This window comes from Bombus bifarius, unplaced genomic scaffold (genome assembly GCF_011952205.1).
Source record: "Bombus bifarius isolate JDL3187 unplaced genomic scaffold, Bbif_JDL3187 scf7180000009825, whole genome shotgun sequence".
In the NCBI taxonomy this organism is placed as follows: Eukaryota; Metazoa; Arthropoda; class Insecta; order Hymenoptera; family Apidae; genus Bombus; species Bombus bifarius.
Genome location: NW_022885359.1, coordinates 457,937 through 476,923, shown reverse-complemented (window position 1 = coordinate 476,923; position 18,987 = coordinate 457,937). Strand labels below are relative to the sequence as shown.

Genomic DNA, 18,987 nt, shown 5'->3' with positions numbered 1-18,987 from the left:
ATCGTCGCGTCACGAGAATATGAGCTTAAAAGTGAGTTGCCCGGCGGCATAAAACTCGCGGTACACGGTCAATTAGACTACAGCGAAAGGATTAATAACATAATAGCTTAGCGCTAAAAAGAACGCTGACTCGAGAATGAGAATCGAAAGGTAAATGCGAGGTTCGAATATTTTTTTAGCGTCGAGAGACGAATGGAAAAATTTCCAATAGTTGGACGTAGACGAGCAGAGGCTGTCTGTGCCGCCCCACGTTTTAATTACACTTCGCACGAATTTCGACGAAATACCCGAGGAGCTGGCTCGCAATTTTGTGCCGCGTAACAGTAAGGAATAAAATAGCGAGGAGGTTTGAACGGTGGAGAGATCCGTTGACCTAAAATATGCGGCGATACAGCGCGGCAAATGCGCCGGGAAGATTCCTCGATAAACCCGTAACACATATCGAACTATATCCCCGCGGCCCGGGTATTTTGTGTTACGTGTATCGTAACTAATATGCCGCGTTCGAAACGTTCGCCGCAAAATGTGAAAAATTCCGAACCTTCGAATATTTTCAAGCTCATACTACTGATGTACAGCGGCGGACACTGGCCTCTGATACGCTGACTATTAATACGAGTATTAATCGACCCATGTGCCAACTGCGCCGTGAATCTCCAGCTTTTATTTTAGACTGCCGCTACATTTTCGTAGCCAGGATGCGTTCGCTTCAATCTCGTCTCGTTCCACTAGCAAACTTTCCATACTAAAGTTAGACCGTCAACGTGATATTAGATCACGATAAACGCACGGAATAAGTATTTCAGCCTCGACGACATATTTTTAATCAAGAAGCCCTTTGAAAGAAGTGCACGTAGGATAAGACGATGGATCGAGTGAATCTAGTTGGAAGTTTTAGTTTCAACTATTTAATATCAGTTGGGGTTATTTTATCTAAGTTAATATCAGAGTGTTATCTTATCTGTAGATTCTATGTATAAGACTGTAGATTCTCGTATAAGACAGTTTCTAAGAGTCCTAATAATCGCGAACAGGATCGTATTTACCATAAATCTACAGACCTTTTTTCCAGAAAGGTCCTTAACTTCTTTTTCCGAATAATCATTAGGTTTTTCTAGGAGAAAGATGCTCCGATGCGGAACGACTTCTCGCGGAATCGCGTGTCGATCTAGATTCCGATTCCCGTAATTATAATTATCGCGTGCAGGTCGCGAGGGCACTTCAACAAAAGGGAATTTCTTTCGTTTCAATTACGTTCGAGATAACAAGGTGATGCTTGCATCGGATTGATTGCGAAATAACGAAATTAATTATATGGTAATTGCGGTGTACAAGTTATATGTCGATAATAAGCAAAGGAAATCGCTAATGGATCATAGACTATTGCAATTATTTCATATATTTTACATCGCGTTGCTTTCGATTCCAGAGTATTTATCATCGTAACACTGGATGAAACAGCATGAAGGGAAAACACGAAACATCAATGATACTCACCAATGAAAAACACACAAATTCATCGTGGCGAAATGGGCCACTGTTTACGAAACCATGATTCTTCCAGTCCCGAGAGAGTTGTAAAAGCAGTTTGCAGCCTCGTAATAGCGGTTCCTCTCGTTGAAACGCAGTTGCTTAGTACACTGCCACGATTTTGCTCGAGAAAACAGACGATACTGAATTGTAAAAGTCACAGCTCCCCTTCTTTTCAACGGTAAAGACTCGACGTTAGAAAAATTATAAGATCGAACTGTAACATTTGTCGGTTCATCGATCTCAATTTTATCGAACAGGACGATATTTCAATTGCGATTGTTTTCCTCAAATTGTTTAAAATTAAACGAAACACGGAGAAATTTGATTTGAAGAAATATTGTTCTTCGTTGACTGAGATAATTAAAAATTGAATACTTCGACAATTTTTGATTGGATATAACATTTCTGCGAATCGAAGTGAAACAATTTCCATCTGAGAATCCTTAACATAAGCATTCGCTTATTGTTGCAGACACTACGACACAAAAGTTAACGAATTCTCAGTTTTTTTTTTTTTTTTTTTACAAAAGCTTTGGTCGTTCTCAAGATTCAGACTTCGTGATTCGACTTTGTTTTTCTCTCTCGTTGAAGTACCAAACTCGATGACGTTAAGAAGAGTAGAAGAATTCGATTAGAGACAGATAAAAAATCCGCGAGAAAATTATTGAGAAATACTCGCAAAAAGGAAAAGCTAAAAGTTAACGAAACTCGAAGTCGGCGAATGCCAGGTATCTTGAGACTTGGCGTTACGCTCGAATTAACGTCTACACGGATGGCTTCCTTTCTCTGCGTGATCCTCGTTCCTCTCCGTTTACCGCGGAAATGCGAGTTTAAAGAGTGCATTCGTCCCATCAAGTTGACTATAAATAGACGGCCAACAGACGTTTTACCGATAACACGCTATCCTTTCGATGTCTTTCTTTCGTCCGCTAAACTGTAATACGTTCATCGTTTACGAATAAATCACCGAGAAAATATAATAGAAAGAAAATGACAGAGAAACGTAAATTACATCAGGGAGAATTGAATCTTGCTCGCAAACGTCTTTGTATCGATTATTCGGCCCCACGTTGCGTCCAATCTTCTTAGCTATCGACATAAACGCCAGAAAATCAACAAAAATGGAGTTATCTTGCCTTTCTCCGTATGATCCCCGATTACAATTAATCCTATCAAGATGATCTTTTTCGCTGTAATTTCTAACGCGATCTTACGCTTCGATAAATTTCACTGGTACCAGAAAAATTATATTATGGTAACTAGCAATCTCGCTTAGGGCGAATTGTCCTGTTAGTCTCGTAAAGGTTGAACCAGTACGACGAAAACGAAACACGTATACATATACATATAATGGTATTTCGATCTTGATAAAAATCTATATTGATTACTTCAAACACCTCTACCCGTTTCTAAAAATTGTAGTAAGGTGAAAATTGAAACGTGTCATTTTGACAGATTTAGCGATTCTACTTCTTTTCCCCGACGTCCGATTCTGACCGTAAGTCAAACCTCTCGGCCACCTTCCTAATTCCGATTTTTCTTGGAACGTACTCCCGGCGAGGCCACGACTCGACGATTCTTCGATCGGAATGACCCCGGGGCTGTCGATACTGGTTCCGGTGTCCGATAAGGGTAACGAAGACCCGTACTTTTGTCGTACGAGGAGAATACTACTTTCTCGCTCTTCCCTCTCGTTTTCCTTTTCCTTCCTCTTTCGCTCGGCCTATTCTTTCTTCTCTGCCTATTTCCTTTTCCTCCGCCTATCCCTCCTACCCATCGCCCACCTCCTCGTTCCTCCATTGCCGCCCTCTCTTCACTCTCTTTTTCTCTGTCCCCGTTCCTCCGTCCCTGCGTCTGTATGCCTCCTCGAATCGATACGGCATCAAGCTCGAAACAGGGCTGGAGAGTCGATGGTACGACAGGGTTTTGGTAACGATCTCGCCGTCTGATATACCTGCCAGGATATCCTACGAATCGACACGGGCTCGGTTTCGCGCGTTTCCACGACCTTACCCGACGTTTCCGATCTCTCTCTCTCTCTCTCTCTCTCTCTCTCTCTCTCTCTCTTCCTCTCGATCCTCACGTGATTCTATTTCAGAGCGTAACACATTCATTGTCTAGAATTTACAAAGTCTTAGATATTAATATACCCGAAACAAGAAAGTTACAAGAGCTAGAGGATCGATTTTAGTAGCGAATTCGTATAGCAGTTTCTTCGAGCCGAACTTTCTTATTTAGCCGGTGAAATGTCGGGGGCTTGGGTGAACTAGGGGTTGGGCGTGGTGGATGCAAACAGCGAATGGTAAACAGTAAATCGCGAAATGGCGGGAGGGATAGAAATCGTTCTCGCGCACGCATTCTCGTCACGATGTGCACCGGCTGGCACGGCGCACCAGACACAAGCCGTACTTTACTACTTACAGCCCCTGCCCCTCGTTCCATCCGTTTCCTTCATCCCCCCTCACCCCATCGAACGCATACTTAACCCATTTCTGCGCGGGATGCCGCAAAATCAAGATTTCCTTCGTTTCCTCCCCACTCGTCAATCGATCGGTTGCTCGATCGATCGAATATAAATTATTTTATTTAACACTCGCGACCCTAGAGTCGTGCAAGCGACCCCGCTTCTTGCAGTTTATAGACCGTTGCCATTTTGTTTCGTACTTATAGATCGCTTTCGAGGATAATTTAGCGACTAGGCAAGCCTTTTGTTTCTTTAATTGCCCTTCGTTTTAAACGACATTATACAACGCAATTTAGGAGCGAACTGAGTGCGCTTGTTTTCGCTCACTTCGTGGAAAAAGCTAGCTTAATCTCATCATCCCCGTGGCCGAAAACAATGTCCGCCACTGAAGAACGAAATACGAGACAACCGATAAGATTCTCAGCTTCTCGCGGTAATTGCGATCGTTGTCTTTGAAATGAGCCTGAATAGACGAGTTTTGTTAAATTTCTGCCGACGTGATAAGGAGGGAAGAACGGCCATCGAAAGAAAAGGGCATGTATCATAGTTGATGGTTGGTCTTTTTCACCCTTTCCGTTTCTAAGTGTGTATGCTAGTAAATTATAACGATACCGCACTATACGGGATCAAGTTGTAACTTGAAGCGGAAGCACGGGAAGTTCCCACGACTGTTATTGTTATTGTTGCCGATTTCCGGAATAAACTGTCAGACCTAGGTTCACGGAAAATTGAACTTTTTTGGAATTAAGGAGACGATAATTCCGTTGCGATAGTCTTTGTTATGTACATATATAGTAGATATGTCTAAACTAAGAGGATACAGAGGATAGATTAAACTACATCTATGATCGGTTCAACTGAGATTTTTTCCAGATTTTTGCTCCATAAACTCATATTCTTATTAAAATAAGAATGGTACTCGTATGACTACAAGTACATAGTATCATGTGCAGTCTTAAATTAGTCACGTGAGACATTCTTTCAAAAATTTCGTGTAGCGCACGATTTCATTTTCCCCATTCAATGAGGCATAGGGAAGAAAATATATTCCATAGTTCGTCACGAGGAAATGTCGCTTGAAACTTGTACGAGATGAAATACGATATTCTCCCTTTATGGGACCCTGTAGTCTCAGGGTTTACATAGAACAATGTAATCCCGCATCGTGTTTCTTGGATGAATAACACGTTTCACGTGAATCATGGCTAGTTTCCATATTTAGAAAATCGGATTAGCGAAATATGTACTCTTATGATCTACAACTTTTCTTTGTCCTCTTTTCCTTAGCATCACTCTGAAGTACCTGAGCTTGTCAATTTTCACTATTAAAACGAAAGTATTACTTCCGTCCGGATCATATACTTTCTTGCGTCCTTATTTTCCTTGCAGCAGATTCGTTCCTTACTTTTCTCTCGGACGATGTTTCGGCTTCACCAGGGACGAGATGGAAACGCCGTTGGAGCTAGCCAGTTTACGCGCGGCAAGTTACGAAATTTATGGCAACGAGAAATTTATAGATTCAATTTCCGCGATATTTAATCGGGTCGTGTCCGAGCTCCGCTTAGAATTCAAGCAAAGCCTCCCGGTTAATCGTTCCTAGCCATTCGACCGAAGAAACGGTCTGCAACATTCGTGCCAACAACTTTTTTCCTCCTCGTGCAGGTTTAACCATGTATATATTTATTGTCCAAACATTCGGCCATTTAAACGCTTACGTACAAACTTGCCACGATCTTTGCAAATAAAAATTACACGGATAGAATGTAACAAGTAGTAGAATTTTCTTGATTTACTTTGACATAAAATAGTTGAAGTGAGATTGCAGAATTTTCTTTTGAATGGACTCCTGTTTTTCTTCACTGAATCTTTTAACATATTTATCATATATCCAAGGTTGTTACGTACGGATGAGATACGAGCTGTTTTTCGCATGATATGCCGATTAGTAGTATTGAACACGCGTTAAAAAGGAAAAAGTACGTGTTCGTGAAGGCGATAGAAATATAATGAAGAAATAAAGACCAACGTTAATTATCCGTAGCGGCGAGCATCGTCGCGATCTCGATGTATCGCGATTTCAAATTACAATATTCACGGTTTGCTTGACACATACCGTGTATTAAGTATCTACGTGACCATCAATTAAGGCCGCGAGTTAATTAGTAAGACTGATTAATTTATTCGTCGTAGCATTCGATTAGATTCAAGGTGATAAAGATACATGGAAGATTAGTGGATTGATAGTTTATGTCAAATTAAACAATTTAGATGTAATGTATTTCTGTTTTCTAACTTGTTTTCTAACATTCTGTGTATCAAGTAGATTGTAGCTTTTTAAGAATTCACGACAACAAGACTTGGTGTCGTATTAAGCATCTTACGATTAGCGTAATTAATCTTTCTTGATTAGTTAAAAATCGATCGTCGAGTTCCTTATCGCGTATTCATGAAGATCGGAATATTCCCGAAGAGGATCGTTGCGAACGAGTACCGCGATTCGGAGCTTTTAACGTCCTCGGGGTATCCGTTGGATAGATACAATTACAACATACTTCATTAGGTAGATCCGCGATGTTATCTCCCGAAGGAGGATCGTAGACGTGCTGCGTCGTATCGCGCAAATTCAATTTACGTAATAAAATCGCGCGTCCGCGATGTCTCGGTCGAAGTCACGGGAACGAACCGAAGCGTGAGGATAGGTTTCAACCGACGACGCCAGAAACACTACGACTGTTCTCACCCCAGCTGTCTTCCCTCCCTCGCAAAGCTTCGTGTTACCGGACGAGGAAGTCCGAGAGTACTTCCTGCGTTTTGTCTGGGCCGAACCAGCTAGAAATCGTTTGCTTCGCATCGAACATCGAACTCATTTGCCGTGTCACGTTTTATATCCTTTTCGGCGATTCTAACTGATAAATAAAAAAATATTCTTGCGTTCAATAGACATCACTCTATCGCTCTGACGATATACCTGCGTATTACAACACTCTTCTACTCTTTACAGGAACTTTCCACTTTTTACAGGATACATTTCTTATATACACGTATTCTTACCATCTTTGAAAGAGAGCTGCTCGAGAGTTTCGACGAGCATTAATCATCGCTAATACCATCGGATAAAACAAGTTGTCGGAGAAGTTGTTCGAAGTATCGCTGCATAAAACATCATGCGCAAAACGATTCTTTAAGTAATTACACGGCCGGAAGTAAGCGAGTTTCGCCGTTTGTACGGAAATGGTATCTACTTCGCGAGATTAAAGTCACGGCGCTGTGTACTTGCGCCATTTAGATATTGCTTGGTTAGAACCCGTATCCGTGTTATTCGAATCATATTGATATTCGTAATATCCAGCCAGGGCTGATACGCGTGCCGAGTATCGAATCGAATGAAAAATACCTACAATGGGAACAATACCCTTGTTCGATCTTCATTCAGCAACTTTCGAAATAACCTAGATATACTTATATTTTTAAGCGAAAGGGACGGGAACGAAGGTTGAACTTGCCGCTGTTTTCATATTCGATGGCGAACACTCGAACGCCATCGCCTTCCTTGGCTCAATACAAAAATAAAGAATAAAGGGGAGACACGTGTGAATCATCGTACGTGGCAGAGCCGCCTCACGATAAGATTCACTGGCTGTCTTTTTGTTTTGTGTCTCGATGCGACGTACAGCCGTCAAATAACGTCGGCACATTTACCTTGTGTCGAGGCACGCACGTCCAGAATCTGGCCAGCGATTTGGAGGCCGGCCAGCTAGTCCCAGATCCTGACCTGCCCTCTTGACATTCCACCGTACAATTCTCAAGCAAAGTGGCGGCGACCGAGCGAATGTACGGTACAGGGGATTGAGTTGAAGGCCTGGGAAAAATGCAACGGCAATTACAGTGACAAGTTGGGTATACCGTTCTCAGTATATATATTGTGTATATATATATATATATATATATATATATATATATATGCGAAAAAGGTTGGAGCAGGTAATAAAAGTATATAACAGTGGGAAAAGCGTACATTCGAACTATCCAAGAAACGTATTCAGGTATTACTTTTCCAGGTTTTCGCTTCATACTTTGTGTTGATTGTTTATTTGACCGAACGGTACTTTTTACTATATATAGCTTTTACTCTTAGCTGGTTTTATAGTCACTAGTGAAACGTGCGCGTTATTCAGTTGCTTAAGTCGTACGACGTTGGCTCGTGAGATTGCCGTCTGGTCTGATGCCGATTTCCCCACGTCAAGCCCACCGAGCCCACCTCTCTTTGTGTCAACGTGCACGTGTTAAAGAACGCCCAGGCGTTAACATTCTCGATCGTTTCTTCCCTCTTCGCTTCCCTCACGATTCGTGGAAACGCACCGACAGTTCTTCCGGAAAAATGTATTGTGCCGCGTCTTCGGAGAAAATGAGCGAGCGAATGGTGGGAGTTAGTGGCTTAAGACTCGGCGATACAACAGTGGAAATTTTACCCGAATGTGAACTCGGCGTTCCACAAAGCTGCTGGTGAGTTAATTTTCACAAAGGTACAGATTCGAACACGTTTTGAATAGTATCAAAATGCATATCATCGAATTTCTCTGCTTCCATTGACAACTTGTACACGAACTGTCTCCAAAAATCTAAATCACATTTTCCATATTAACGAAGCAAATTTCATTAAAAGGTTGATCCCTTTTAAACTTCATTCACCAGTTTCGCCTGATTCGCTTGATTCGCTTAACTGCAAACCTAAGTGTATTTTCGACCAAACGCGGAAAGACACGATCCCCCGATTTCCGTTAAGATAATGGGGCTGGTTGAGAGGGTATAACACTGCGATTAACAGGGTTATAAACTATATATTTTTAACACTTAAGTTACACCGTTGCTTGTGATATACGTCGTAAACAATGATTTGGCGTATAGAGATGCGATACACTGGCACAATATTCATTGGTAATCGAGCAAGGCTCTTAGAGTTTTTGTTATAGTTGACGTAGCAATAAGGGAAAAAACTAACCCGGTACTGACATGTCGATTATTCTAACGTTGAAGAATAAGTAATTTACCGATGCTATGTCGGAGGAAAGCTAGCGATGGGTGTGTCTAGCGCACGGAACTATCGGATTTGTTCATGACATTTTTGGTCAGAAAAATGAGGGCAGTATACATTGCTTCTAATGGGATAAACGAAGGTTGGTGAACTAGAAAGGGTCTTAGCCGCCCTCGATAGAAAGTTCCTAGTATGAAGTGTCATGCGTGAGAATTTTCTAACTAATTTTCCCGTGTCAAGCCATAGTAGACAATAATATTTAGAAAGCGATTTAGGAAAATCGATATTTGTTCGGTCTGAAGGACCTTAGCTAGCAAATTCCTGAGATTTACAATGGGTCCTTAAGACTATTGAGTTGCCGCGGTATGTGGCCTGGTCTAGGTAGAGTGTCGCCCGACGTAACACTAAGAGTACATTTTATACATTTAAAATGGAACCTTTTTATCGTACTGTTGTTTTTTCTAAATCTGCAGTTTCGCTCGATTCGTTTTAATACCAAAAGCGCCCAATATAATGTTGGTAATACGATCAACGATTGGCGAGCTTCCTAGGAGAAAGGAAACGCGTAGCACATACGAACGAGCCGTCGAGAGGCAAAGTGTGTCATCAATTAGAATCCTTAATCCTTTCCGTCTCCGGCAATGTGATTCGTTGCACGAACACGAGGGCTCTCGGCGGATGAAGTGGCCCTCGTAACAGGGCTCAGAATCAAGAGAAACACAGTTCTCTCTACGTACAGTGACTGACTCGCCAGTTCGTTTACATACTTCTAGCTTCTAGGAAATGCGCATTTATCTTCTTTTTAGATAAATTTAGAATGCGCACATTGCCGTTGCTATGTCTAATGATTGCAAGCAACAATTCTTACTTATGCATATTTCGAAGTTTCCCTATCGAACTTTCTAAATAGTGAATTGTATTAATTAGTAGATACTTACTTTGATTTCTCGTTCCTTTGCAGTTATGAGGAGGATTAAAAACATGGAAATTATGTCGAATATAGGAAAAGGAAATAAATAGAATAGAATAATATCGTGTTTCGAAGCACACGACAAAAGTAACGAAATTCTGGTTGTCCATCGAGGGATCTGAGGTCCTTGAATGGCTATCCCAATCGCCTGACTCAATTCCCATTGAGCACCTGTTGGGTTTATTGAAAAAGTCAGTGGTTGATTTTTACTGTGGGAAAAGGTGCAACTAAATTATACCATATAGATAGTTGCTTACAAGATTTCCCTTAAGTTTTTGTGCTCTTTCCGATAATACATATTAGTTTATATTTATCAAATATATAACAAATCAATCGAAATGAATACAAATCATGCAGTCTTAAGCAAAGCTAACTCTTCGGTAGATGTCAGCGTTGTTAACAGTAAAAGTAAAAGCGATCGTTTATTTATTCCGTCGCGTTTAGATTATCGATGAATGGATTACTCTCCTCGACGAATCTTGTCAGCGAACCACGAATAGTTGAAATTTTCTTGCAGCAGTCGAGTAACTTGAAAACCGCGTACGATTCGAAAACCGATATTCGTTGGTAAAAGCAACCGTTTAGTGGAAGTTGAGAAGCATTTAGTGAGCACCACTGCAAAGACTGGACTCCCGACCGCCGCGGAACAGCACGAGGCGTGGAGTCTTTTAGCGAAGGGCAGAGGAATTGCGAACAGGCATTCTGTCTGTGTGCGTGCGCCTGTTTCGTAGTACGCGCCACGGCCGCGTTCGCATAGGGGTGCGCTCGCTTCTCCCTCCAGGTGTCCCAACCTAACCTACCCCTACTTCGCGGTGTATCCCTTGGTTCGGCCAATTCCCCCTTCCCCGTTGTGCTCGTCGACGGCCCGTGCGGTCGGTTCTCCGTGCTAGAGATCCCTTCGCCTATCCCCTCTCTGCCTGCCACGGGTTTCCCCCACCAATAGGTCGAAGAGGCGAGCGCACAGCTGCCACACTGTGAAGTGCGAGGACTGGAGAGACGCGCAGCGACGCCGTTATCGTCTAGCCGGTCGTTTGGACTAACCTACAAAACTGTCGTGGAAAGAAGAAAGGGGGGTCGAGAGAGAAAGAAGGAAAGAAGAAAGCCGACCGTGAGAGGGAGAGGGAGAAAGAGAGTGGCCGGCGTGCGTTTCTCGTGTTTTCCGGTTCTCGCGGTGACTCGCGTCTTATCAATCGTGGGTGCTGTTACCGCGTCGAAAGCCGGTCCTCGACTCGCGCGGCTCGTCGTTCCTGTCATCACGACTCGCCGTTCCTTTCTTTCAGTTACTTCGTATGCGCAGGCAAAAGTCAGCGACAGCCTGTTCGAATACCGGCGTAACAGGGAGACCCTTTGTCTCGAAGATTCGGCTTGTTCGAGTTGGCCGGTGTGTGCGGTTCTAATTCGCGAATATTAGCCGGTCCAGTTGCTGCGTTTTGGCGGTACTGTGATTTAGGTACCGAGAGAGGCAGCCCGTAACGCACGGTCGCGCGTCATCGTGGCCCACCGACGCGACATCCTCGTCGTTTGGTTATATTCGTATCGTCACGACCTTGAACTTGTGCGTCTATATATCGTATCGAGTGGTTGTGTATGTTTCGTTTAACCTGTGACGTCGAGACATAGTGCGAGGAGAACGTAAAAGAGAAGGTACATCGAGAAGAGTCTACCGGTTGAGAACCGAACGACGACAAGGATCCTGGAAGTGACCGCGTCCAACAATGTTTCCCTATACGACATTCCCGGCAGTAGGGTAAGCAAACGACCACTAGTCCTTCATTTTTCCCTGCGGTTCAAGTCGTTCGACGGCAATTCCCTGTCCGTTTTCTTTTTGTATGTCACATGCGTGCGTGTGTGTGTGCGCGCGCGCTTGTATGTTCACCGTACGAAAGACCTGCTTTTTCTCTGGCAGCGAATACGCGTCTCGTCCTGCTGCATCTCACACGCTTCAACCATCCCGTGTCCTGGTGTTCGCATTCCTGTTCATGTTCATTTTCATGCTCATGTTCATGTTCATGTTCGTGTTCTTTCTTGTCCTTGCGTTAACCCTTTCATTCTGGACTGTTTGTTTTCGTCGTGCTCGTCTGTCATGCTCGCTTCGAATCGCTTGATAATGAGCTTCACGTACGTACACGCTGCCTGCGTATTTGATCTTGTGCCCATGCTTTATTTCGCGTAGAAAACCGGCCAGAGGAAACAAAAACGTGTGCAACTGGCATCGCGATGTGCGCGGGTGTATGTGTGCGCTCGATGTTGCACGTATGTATGTATTTCACGAATGGGAAAGAGATAGGACGCGCGGTCGGCTGTGTGCAAACAAGAGACGGGAAACGCTGGACAGAGAAACAGAAAGAGAAAGAGAGACGTATGCACGTTTCTACGGGATAGGAGGTACGCCCGAACTTCGAGCGCGTCGACGCTTTGTCCTTTCCCCCTTTGCTCCTTCTCCCTTTCTCCGTCGCACTTTCGCCCTCCTGTATCTTCCATCCCTGTCTCTCTTTCCCCTCTTGCCTTACTCGCTCGCTCTTTCAGCCCCGATGTATGTACGGCGTGCAAACGTGTAGATACGCGCGTGTATACCTACAAGGATCGTGGCTGAGCCCTTGTTGGCTGGTTTCAGAGAAATCAATCGTGTGCAAACGAGAATAGCTGCGTTCAGACCGATTCGAAAGTTGACAAAAAAGCTCACGTGTCGAACGACGACATCGGAGATCGTTCCGCCATACTGTCTTTTCGCTCGACGGACAGCCGGAGAAAGAGAGAAAAAGACAAACAGCCTGATGGTAAACGACGCAAGGGAGAGATGTAAGAAACGTTGAAGGTTCCATTGAATCACGATTCGGATCTTGTAAATTGCGTTTCGTTTAATCAAGAGGCTCCTTGGTTGTCCTGGCAACGCAACACGCCAATTCGACGCGGCTCGCGAGGGGAAGAAAACAGAAAGCAGGGAAAGGGTGCAGGAAGTAGCGTGACACCGAGGGCCGTTATGCTTGCAGTTAGGTTAGGTGATTGTGATTCCGATTTTCTTTAACCCGGTTGTCATGACGATGAAAAAGCAACCGACTGTGTATTGTGTATTGACATTGCCTCGACGGTAATCGAAAGCGAGGTCCGTGACAACTTTCCAAGTGAATTTCGCCAATCGGAATGGATAATTGGTAATTAAGCTCTCGTTACGTATCGCAATAAAATTGCCTGCATCGAATAATCACTGATTTGCCATCGACAACTACGCGGCAATAAAATTTGTCTATACAGAAGCTACGTAAAAATATTTATTGGTACTTCCTAGCGCATTGACGTCGACGGTATATAGGATTACATAAATCTGTGTACGTCACGTAGTATTACCGTTTTCAATACTTTTATCGGAAAAGCATGAATAATTGCATATGGCTGTATTTAGCTATGTTCCATAATTAAACCTCGGTGCAAACTGTCGTGTCGTATGTTTGGACGCGGTACAAGTATGAACGAATTTGTTCTGGTTTCCTTAAATTACTTTGAAGGTATCGCCTTCACGAGATTTCTGAAAATGCCAACGACAATGACAAGTCTTTAAATTCCTCTCTTTTGTTGTTGATGCTACAAAAGCTCAGGATAATTGTTAGTACGTAAGTACATAATACGAAAGATATTCTTACGAGGTCGTGGAAGGAAAACGAGATGAACAGCTGCATTTGCGCGAGCAAGGCGAGAAAAATCAAGCGAGGTCGTAAATTAACGCGTTGAGTGACGATACTCATTGATCTAGCCGTACGTATTGTTGTACGTGGCCCGCATGCATGCGGACACCTGTGTCAATTTTCCATAATTAATTTCCATCATTGTTAGTAGCGCAACAATGTGTCATTGAAGAACTGGTTCTTCCGAGCTATCATCGTTTGGCTTTGAACGAGGCTCGAGGTCCTCATATCTCTCAAACCGTCTGCAATTACATATGTACTTGTTTTGCTTCTCAAACATGTAAACTTTAATTCCTGATCGATTTTATGACCTCGCTGTATCGCCCCTATCATACGAGACGGGTACATATGCACATATCCTTGTATATATATTGTACGTGATTCAAATGATGTATACGTTGCATCACGCTGGACTAAAGAGCCAACTATGTCACTCTATTTGTATTCTCTCACTAGCTAAACTAAAACAGTTCACGTTTATTCGGTTGCGGTCTTATAAAGATAAATTTTGTTTTATGGATTGTTCAGTCTTTCGCTCTCTTTCTCTTTGCAATTTGAGAAGTATAATTGGCTTTATAGAAGTATAATTTTCAAAAGATATGCGTTCAAGAATCATCCTCGGTGTAGTAGAACGGTAGAAAACGAAACTTTTTAGTTTACGGCAGGAGGAAACGCGGTTACTGACGTACATGGCTAAAGTTTTAATTGAAACGTAAGCCTGACTGTTCTCTCCTATTGTTTCAATGAGTCATAAACAGTGGTACCATGAAAAAAGTGGTATCTACTTGCGTATCTGATGCTGCATGTACAAATATTAATTATTGGAATTTCTCTGATGTTAACGCAAAGACTCGAATGAACGCGAACAATATCGCATCAAACAATGTAAATTATCGCATTATTCGTGACTCGTGCAAAAGGTTAAGGGTAAAAGGCAAATGCGTAGTCAAATTATCGAAGTGACGCAAAAGCTACTCAGTGAGGCTTCATTAGGAACTGCAACCCCGACGTATCGCATTCGTCGAGTATTTGTAACGTTCATTCGACAAATCGTCGTGCATCGAATCGCCGATCCTCTGGAATGTCAACATTTTTGTGACGGAATTCGAACCGTGAATATCTCGTAATTAATTAACGCGCTCCCCGCACGCTTGTGCCTGTAGGAAAATATATAATCATTAGTTGTTACAAATGGTAAGCCAATAAATTCCTGCACAAGAATCGGTTTAATGTTATTGGGGAGGGAGGAATTGAAACTATTGAAATGCAGATATTTCCGCATATCCGAATTTTTCTGGATACGACTGAAGGAATCGAACTTGAGCAAAAATTTTGATCGCTTTATGATTAAACTGGAGGAAAACTATTAAGCGCAAATCTTAATAACTGTTTAAAGTAAATCTTTTAAGATTAGTTGATAGATCAATCAAATTCTCCTAAAAGTATAAGTACTAAGGCAAGAGATACTTTTAAAATTTTGAAGAAGATAGAAAAAGATGCTATACATGGAAGCAGGTGTAGATATGTGTGAAGTTTGGAAGGTATCAGAAATCGAGCTTAAATAGTCTCTGCACGGTTTTTCACTTTCATTTCTCTTGCCACGCAATTCCCGGACGCGATTCTCTGGCAGAAAGCCCATGATAAACGCAGACGGAGAGCCAGCGAGCCGTCGTTTGTTTCTCGATGGAAAGCGTGGCTTGTAATTAGTTTGGACGATAGGTCGGCCGGTTACCGAGAAGCACGAAACACGCAATTGGTTTTGCTAGAACGGAGAAAGAGAAGAGCGGGTCCGGGCTGCGCGGCGCAGCCAGATGGAAGCTTCGGGACGAAACAGAGAGGAACGATGAGAGGGATCGAGTCACGTGTTTTCTTCGACCAGTGGATGTCCGTCATTGTGCACTTGTGCAGTCGATAACCAGCGCGGCTGGCTACGATCCGCGAATGTTGTGTCAATAAATGTCCGTCACTGACATCGTCAGATGCTTTTAAACCGGGTCTGGCCATCGCCGCGACTGCTCGATTATTTGCCTCGCTGGAGTATCGCGCTCGAGGTGCTTTCGATGTCACTGCTGTTCACTTCTGTTGTGACTCCCACACCGGCCCCGATAAATATCGGGAAATTTTTCTTTGCTTCTCTCGGTCTTTAAAAGACACCGTCGGCTCGTGTCTCCGAGTGCTTCGCTCTTTCAATCTTTTGCGCACCGTCCATCGATCTCGCTTTGTGCCTCTAGAGATTCTTATTTAGACTGTTTGTACGGACTCTTTCAGAAAGTTGTGGTATTGAAATAATGATTCTATAAGAAAGCCGAAACATGTATTTGAACGAATGGAAGTCATATCGAACGTTGTGAGTTGTAATTGTAATCTGTCGTCAACGCTGTAAGCAGAGACAGTCGATATTTGATCGATGAAAAAGTCTTGTAACTTTGAAACGAGTAAATGGACACATATCTATTGAAACTTTCTTACTAGTTTTGTTAAGTAATATATACCGAAGTTTGGCGCCAGCTGTCTGAAACTCTATATATTAGAGTCAAATCGAAATCGATATACACTTGCTGAATGGAAAAATAATGTGTATCTAACTTCTAGAAACATCGATTGATTTCGGTTTGATTGAAAGAATACGCGATAACGGAGCAGGTTGAAGATCCTTCGTGGTTTCGGCGATTAATCCTGGCATAGAATATTTTTTGGTTTCCCATATCCGATATCTTGATCAGAGCAACGTTCGATACGCAAGATATAGAGCTAGTTAGTCGTGGAACCGGGACCTCGTGTGCCTAAAAAAGTAGCCTAGCAAAGAGAGAGGAATCGGCCAACCACCGGTGGTATCCAGAGACAAAGACCTCGGTCGATGCACGTGGTGGCACTATCGGGCTTCTCTTTCTCCTTTGGCTTCCTTCTTTCTTCCGCCCCCTCCTCTGTGTTCCCTTCTTCCTTCCTTCTCTCCTGTTCTTTTTCTCCTACCCCTTCTGTGTCTCTTTCCCTCTGTTCGTAATTCTCTTCTGATCTACAACCTCTACGAGTGAGCTCGACTCGACTCCGAGAACTTCCCTTCGCGATATATACCGGGTGCATCCACCATTCGACCAATCGAGAGGGAATAAATCGTCGTCAGGTCGCTCGAGAAATTTTATCGTCCGATTTATTGATCCCGCGAACGAGAGGTATTCAATTAGAGCCATTCGCGGCTAGTTCTGTCCGTGATTAAATTTTGTTCGTGTTATTAAATCGCGATATTAAATATCGTTAATTTGCGCAACTTTAATTAAAGTACTGTTCAAAGTAGGCGAAATGTCATACAAATTTGAGCTTCTTCGGCGGTGTTCGTAGGCGACGGATGTAAATGTCTGATACGTAGGAGTAGATCGTAGGTATTATTCCAGAAATTAATGTTCCCCCATGGAAAAGTAAAATTCACAGCTTTGACGAGAATAGAGGATATTATTACGAATATAAACGCTGCGTCCGTAATGTTGAATAGAAACAAGGAAACAAAGCGGATACAATTTAAAGTCCGATTTAGTGCCACACCTCGTAGATCGACTCTCTTTCTCCTTCGTCCTCGTACAGAGCTCACTTACAATCGATTTTTCACGAAATGTCCGCTTTCACTCAACACGTCCAAGCCTATACATACACGTTCACTCTAATAAAGTGGAAGTTAGACAGGTTCTCCGAAGAAACAGATAAAAGATCTTCACAGCATATTGAAAGATATGAGAGCCTCCATAAAATATATTTTACGCTTTACATTCGCAAAATTGGAGAACCTATGCTGGATTAAGTTACATTAACACGATGAGAATGTATTCGTTATATTTTTTATATGCCATCTTCATACGAAACCTATAACTTTCTGCACCTTTCAATAAACGCAGTTTGAATATCGGAACTGTCACCTTATCGCCGCAAACTCTTCGATTGTTCGCTGTTTAGCGTTTCAATTCTCCAAAGAAATAAAATTCTCCGTAGAAATTAAATTTCCAGTACGTACGCACGGCCGAGATAAAGATCAAGAATGTCGAAAGCAAATTATGGTAGACGGAACACGCACTCGTCGCCGTTCGCTCGTTGGACCGAGACGGTTCACTTTTCTCTTTTATTGGCGAACTAGCGCGCTTTCGGTTCGACTTCTGCTCGATAATCGAACTGAACCGAATCGAGCACCGGGATCGCGCTCCAAAGATTTATTCGTTACAATAGCGTAGGTTTCCGTTTGTTCGAGTCGCTCATCCGGAAAAACGTTATTTCTGTGTAACCGGTGGATACACGTTCGCAGCTACAAGTTCGTCCAAAAGTTCCCGTTAAAAATTCACGTTGCACGCAATTTTCCAACACACGCGAGAAAAATCTCGACGAAAGTCGTACAAGGGAAAAGAGCTTTTTGTTTCTCTGTGTCTGCGTACGCGTCCGTAAGATGTTGCTTTCGCGCCAGACTTCGAGTCAGAAATAAAGCAGCCTTGGACGATCACTAATTTTACGGCCTAAATTAACACGCGGTCCGCGACAAGTAACCAGAATTGTACACTCCATACTTCGATGGTCCATTAACGATTTTGTCGTAGTGTTTTTTGGCATCGCCTAAATCGCTTCACGGTCTCATTGGCAGTGACTTTACCGAAGGCGTGGATTCACTCTGGTTTAGGTCGGAAGTTACGGTAAATTTTAGCTTTCTTTCAGTAGCCAAGAAAGTATTTCGTGCTGTCGAAAGAACGACTTCAAAATTTCCAAATACGTATCAGCGATTATTCGTGAAGCAATCGAGGAATTTTCGTTTACATAGCACGTTTCTTGTAATCGAATTGAACATGCAACCTTGAATATCGTGGTTTAGTGGGATCAGATGTATCGATTTAAATCGTTACGACGACAATGACTTACATAACATAGCTCGGTAACGTGACTCGATCGAAATGCTTTTCGAGCATCGACTTACTAGATTCGTTTCACCTTCGTACAGTTTTATACGTACATACGATCTGGGTCTTCCTGCAGTCTTGTGCGCAGTAACTCGTATACCTCAAAACCAGATTTCTTTCGATCTGAAACAATTACTCATTAAGAGGTCTGAATCGATATATTAGATTCATGCTCAAAAGGAGTAAGATCATTACATTCGTGTCCGCCAGTCTCCCTGAAGAACTTCGTTGCTGGACTGACTCGTCGGTATTTTCTTTCCTTCTTCGGTTCTTTCATCTCGTTCGCGAATCACGATCGCTCTTCGTCTCTCGAAAAGCGTTGGCGTTTGATACTTGAAAGCCATCGAAAAAAGGCGAGCGAGTTGCGTTTTCGACTCGCGTCG

At 42.9% G+C, this 18,987-nt stretch overlaps 1 protein-coding gene across 9 annotated transcripts in view; it reads left to right on the top strand.

Moving 5' to 3' along the window:
* The window catches only part of LOC117215819 (RNA-binding protein Musashi homolog 2), a 123,381-nt gene that overhangs the window by 61,217 nt on the left and 43,177 nt on the right, over positions 1-18,987 (top strand). Inside the window, exon 1 of one of the 9 annotated variants that reach the window (XM_033462307.1) lies at positions 10,878-11,746. The exons of 7 other annotated variants lie outside the window; for them this stretch is intronic. In XM_033462307.1, the coding sequence (XP_033318198.1) occupies positions 11,715-11,746 (32 nt within the window). In that variant the 5' untranslated portion in view covers positions 10,878-11,714. Of the gene's footprint in view, positions 1-10,877; positions 11,747-18,987 lie in introns of those variants that run through there. One more of the 9 variants, XM_033462309.1, reaches the window with a different exon arrangement.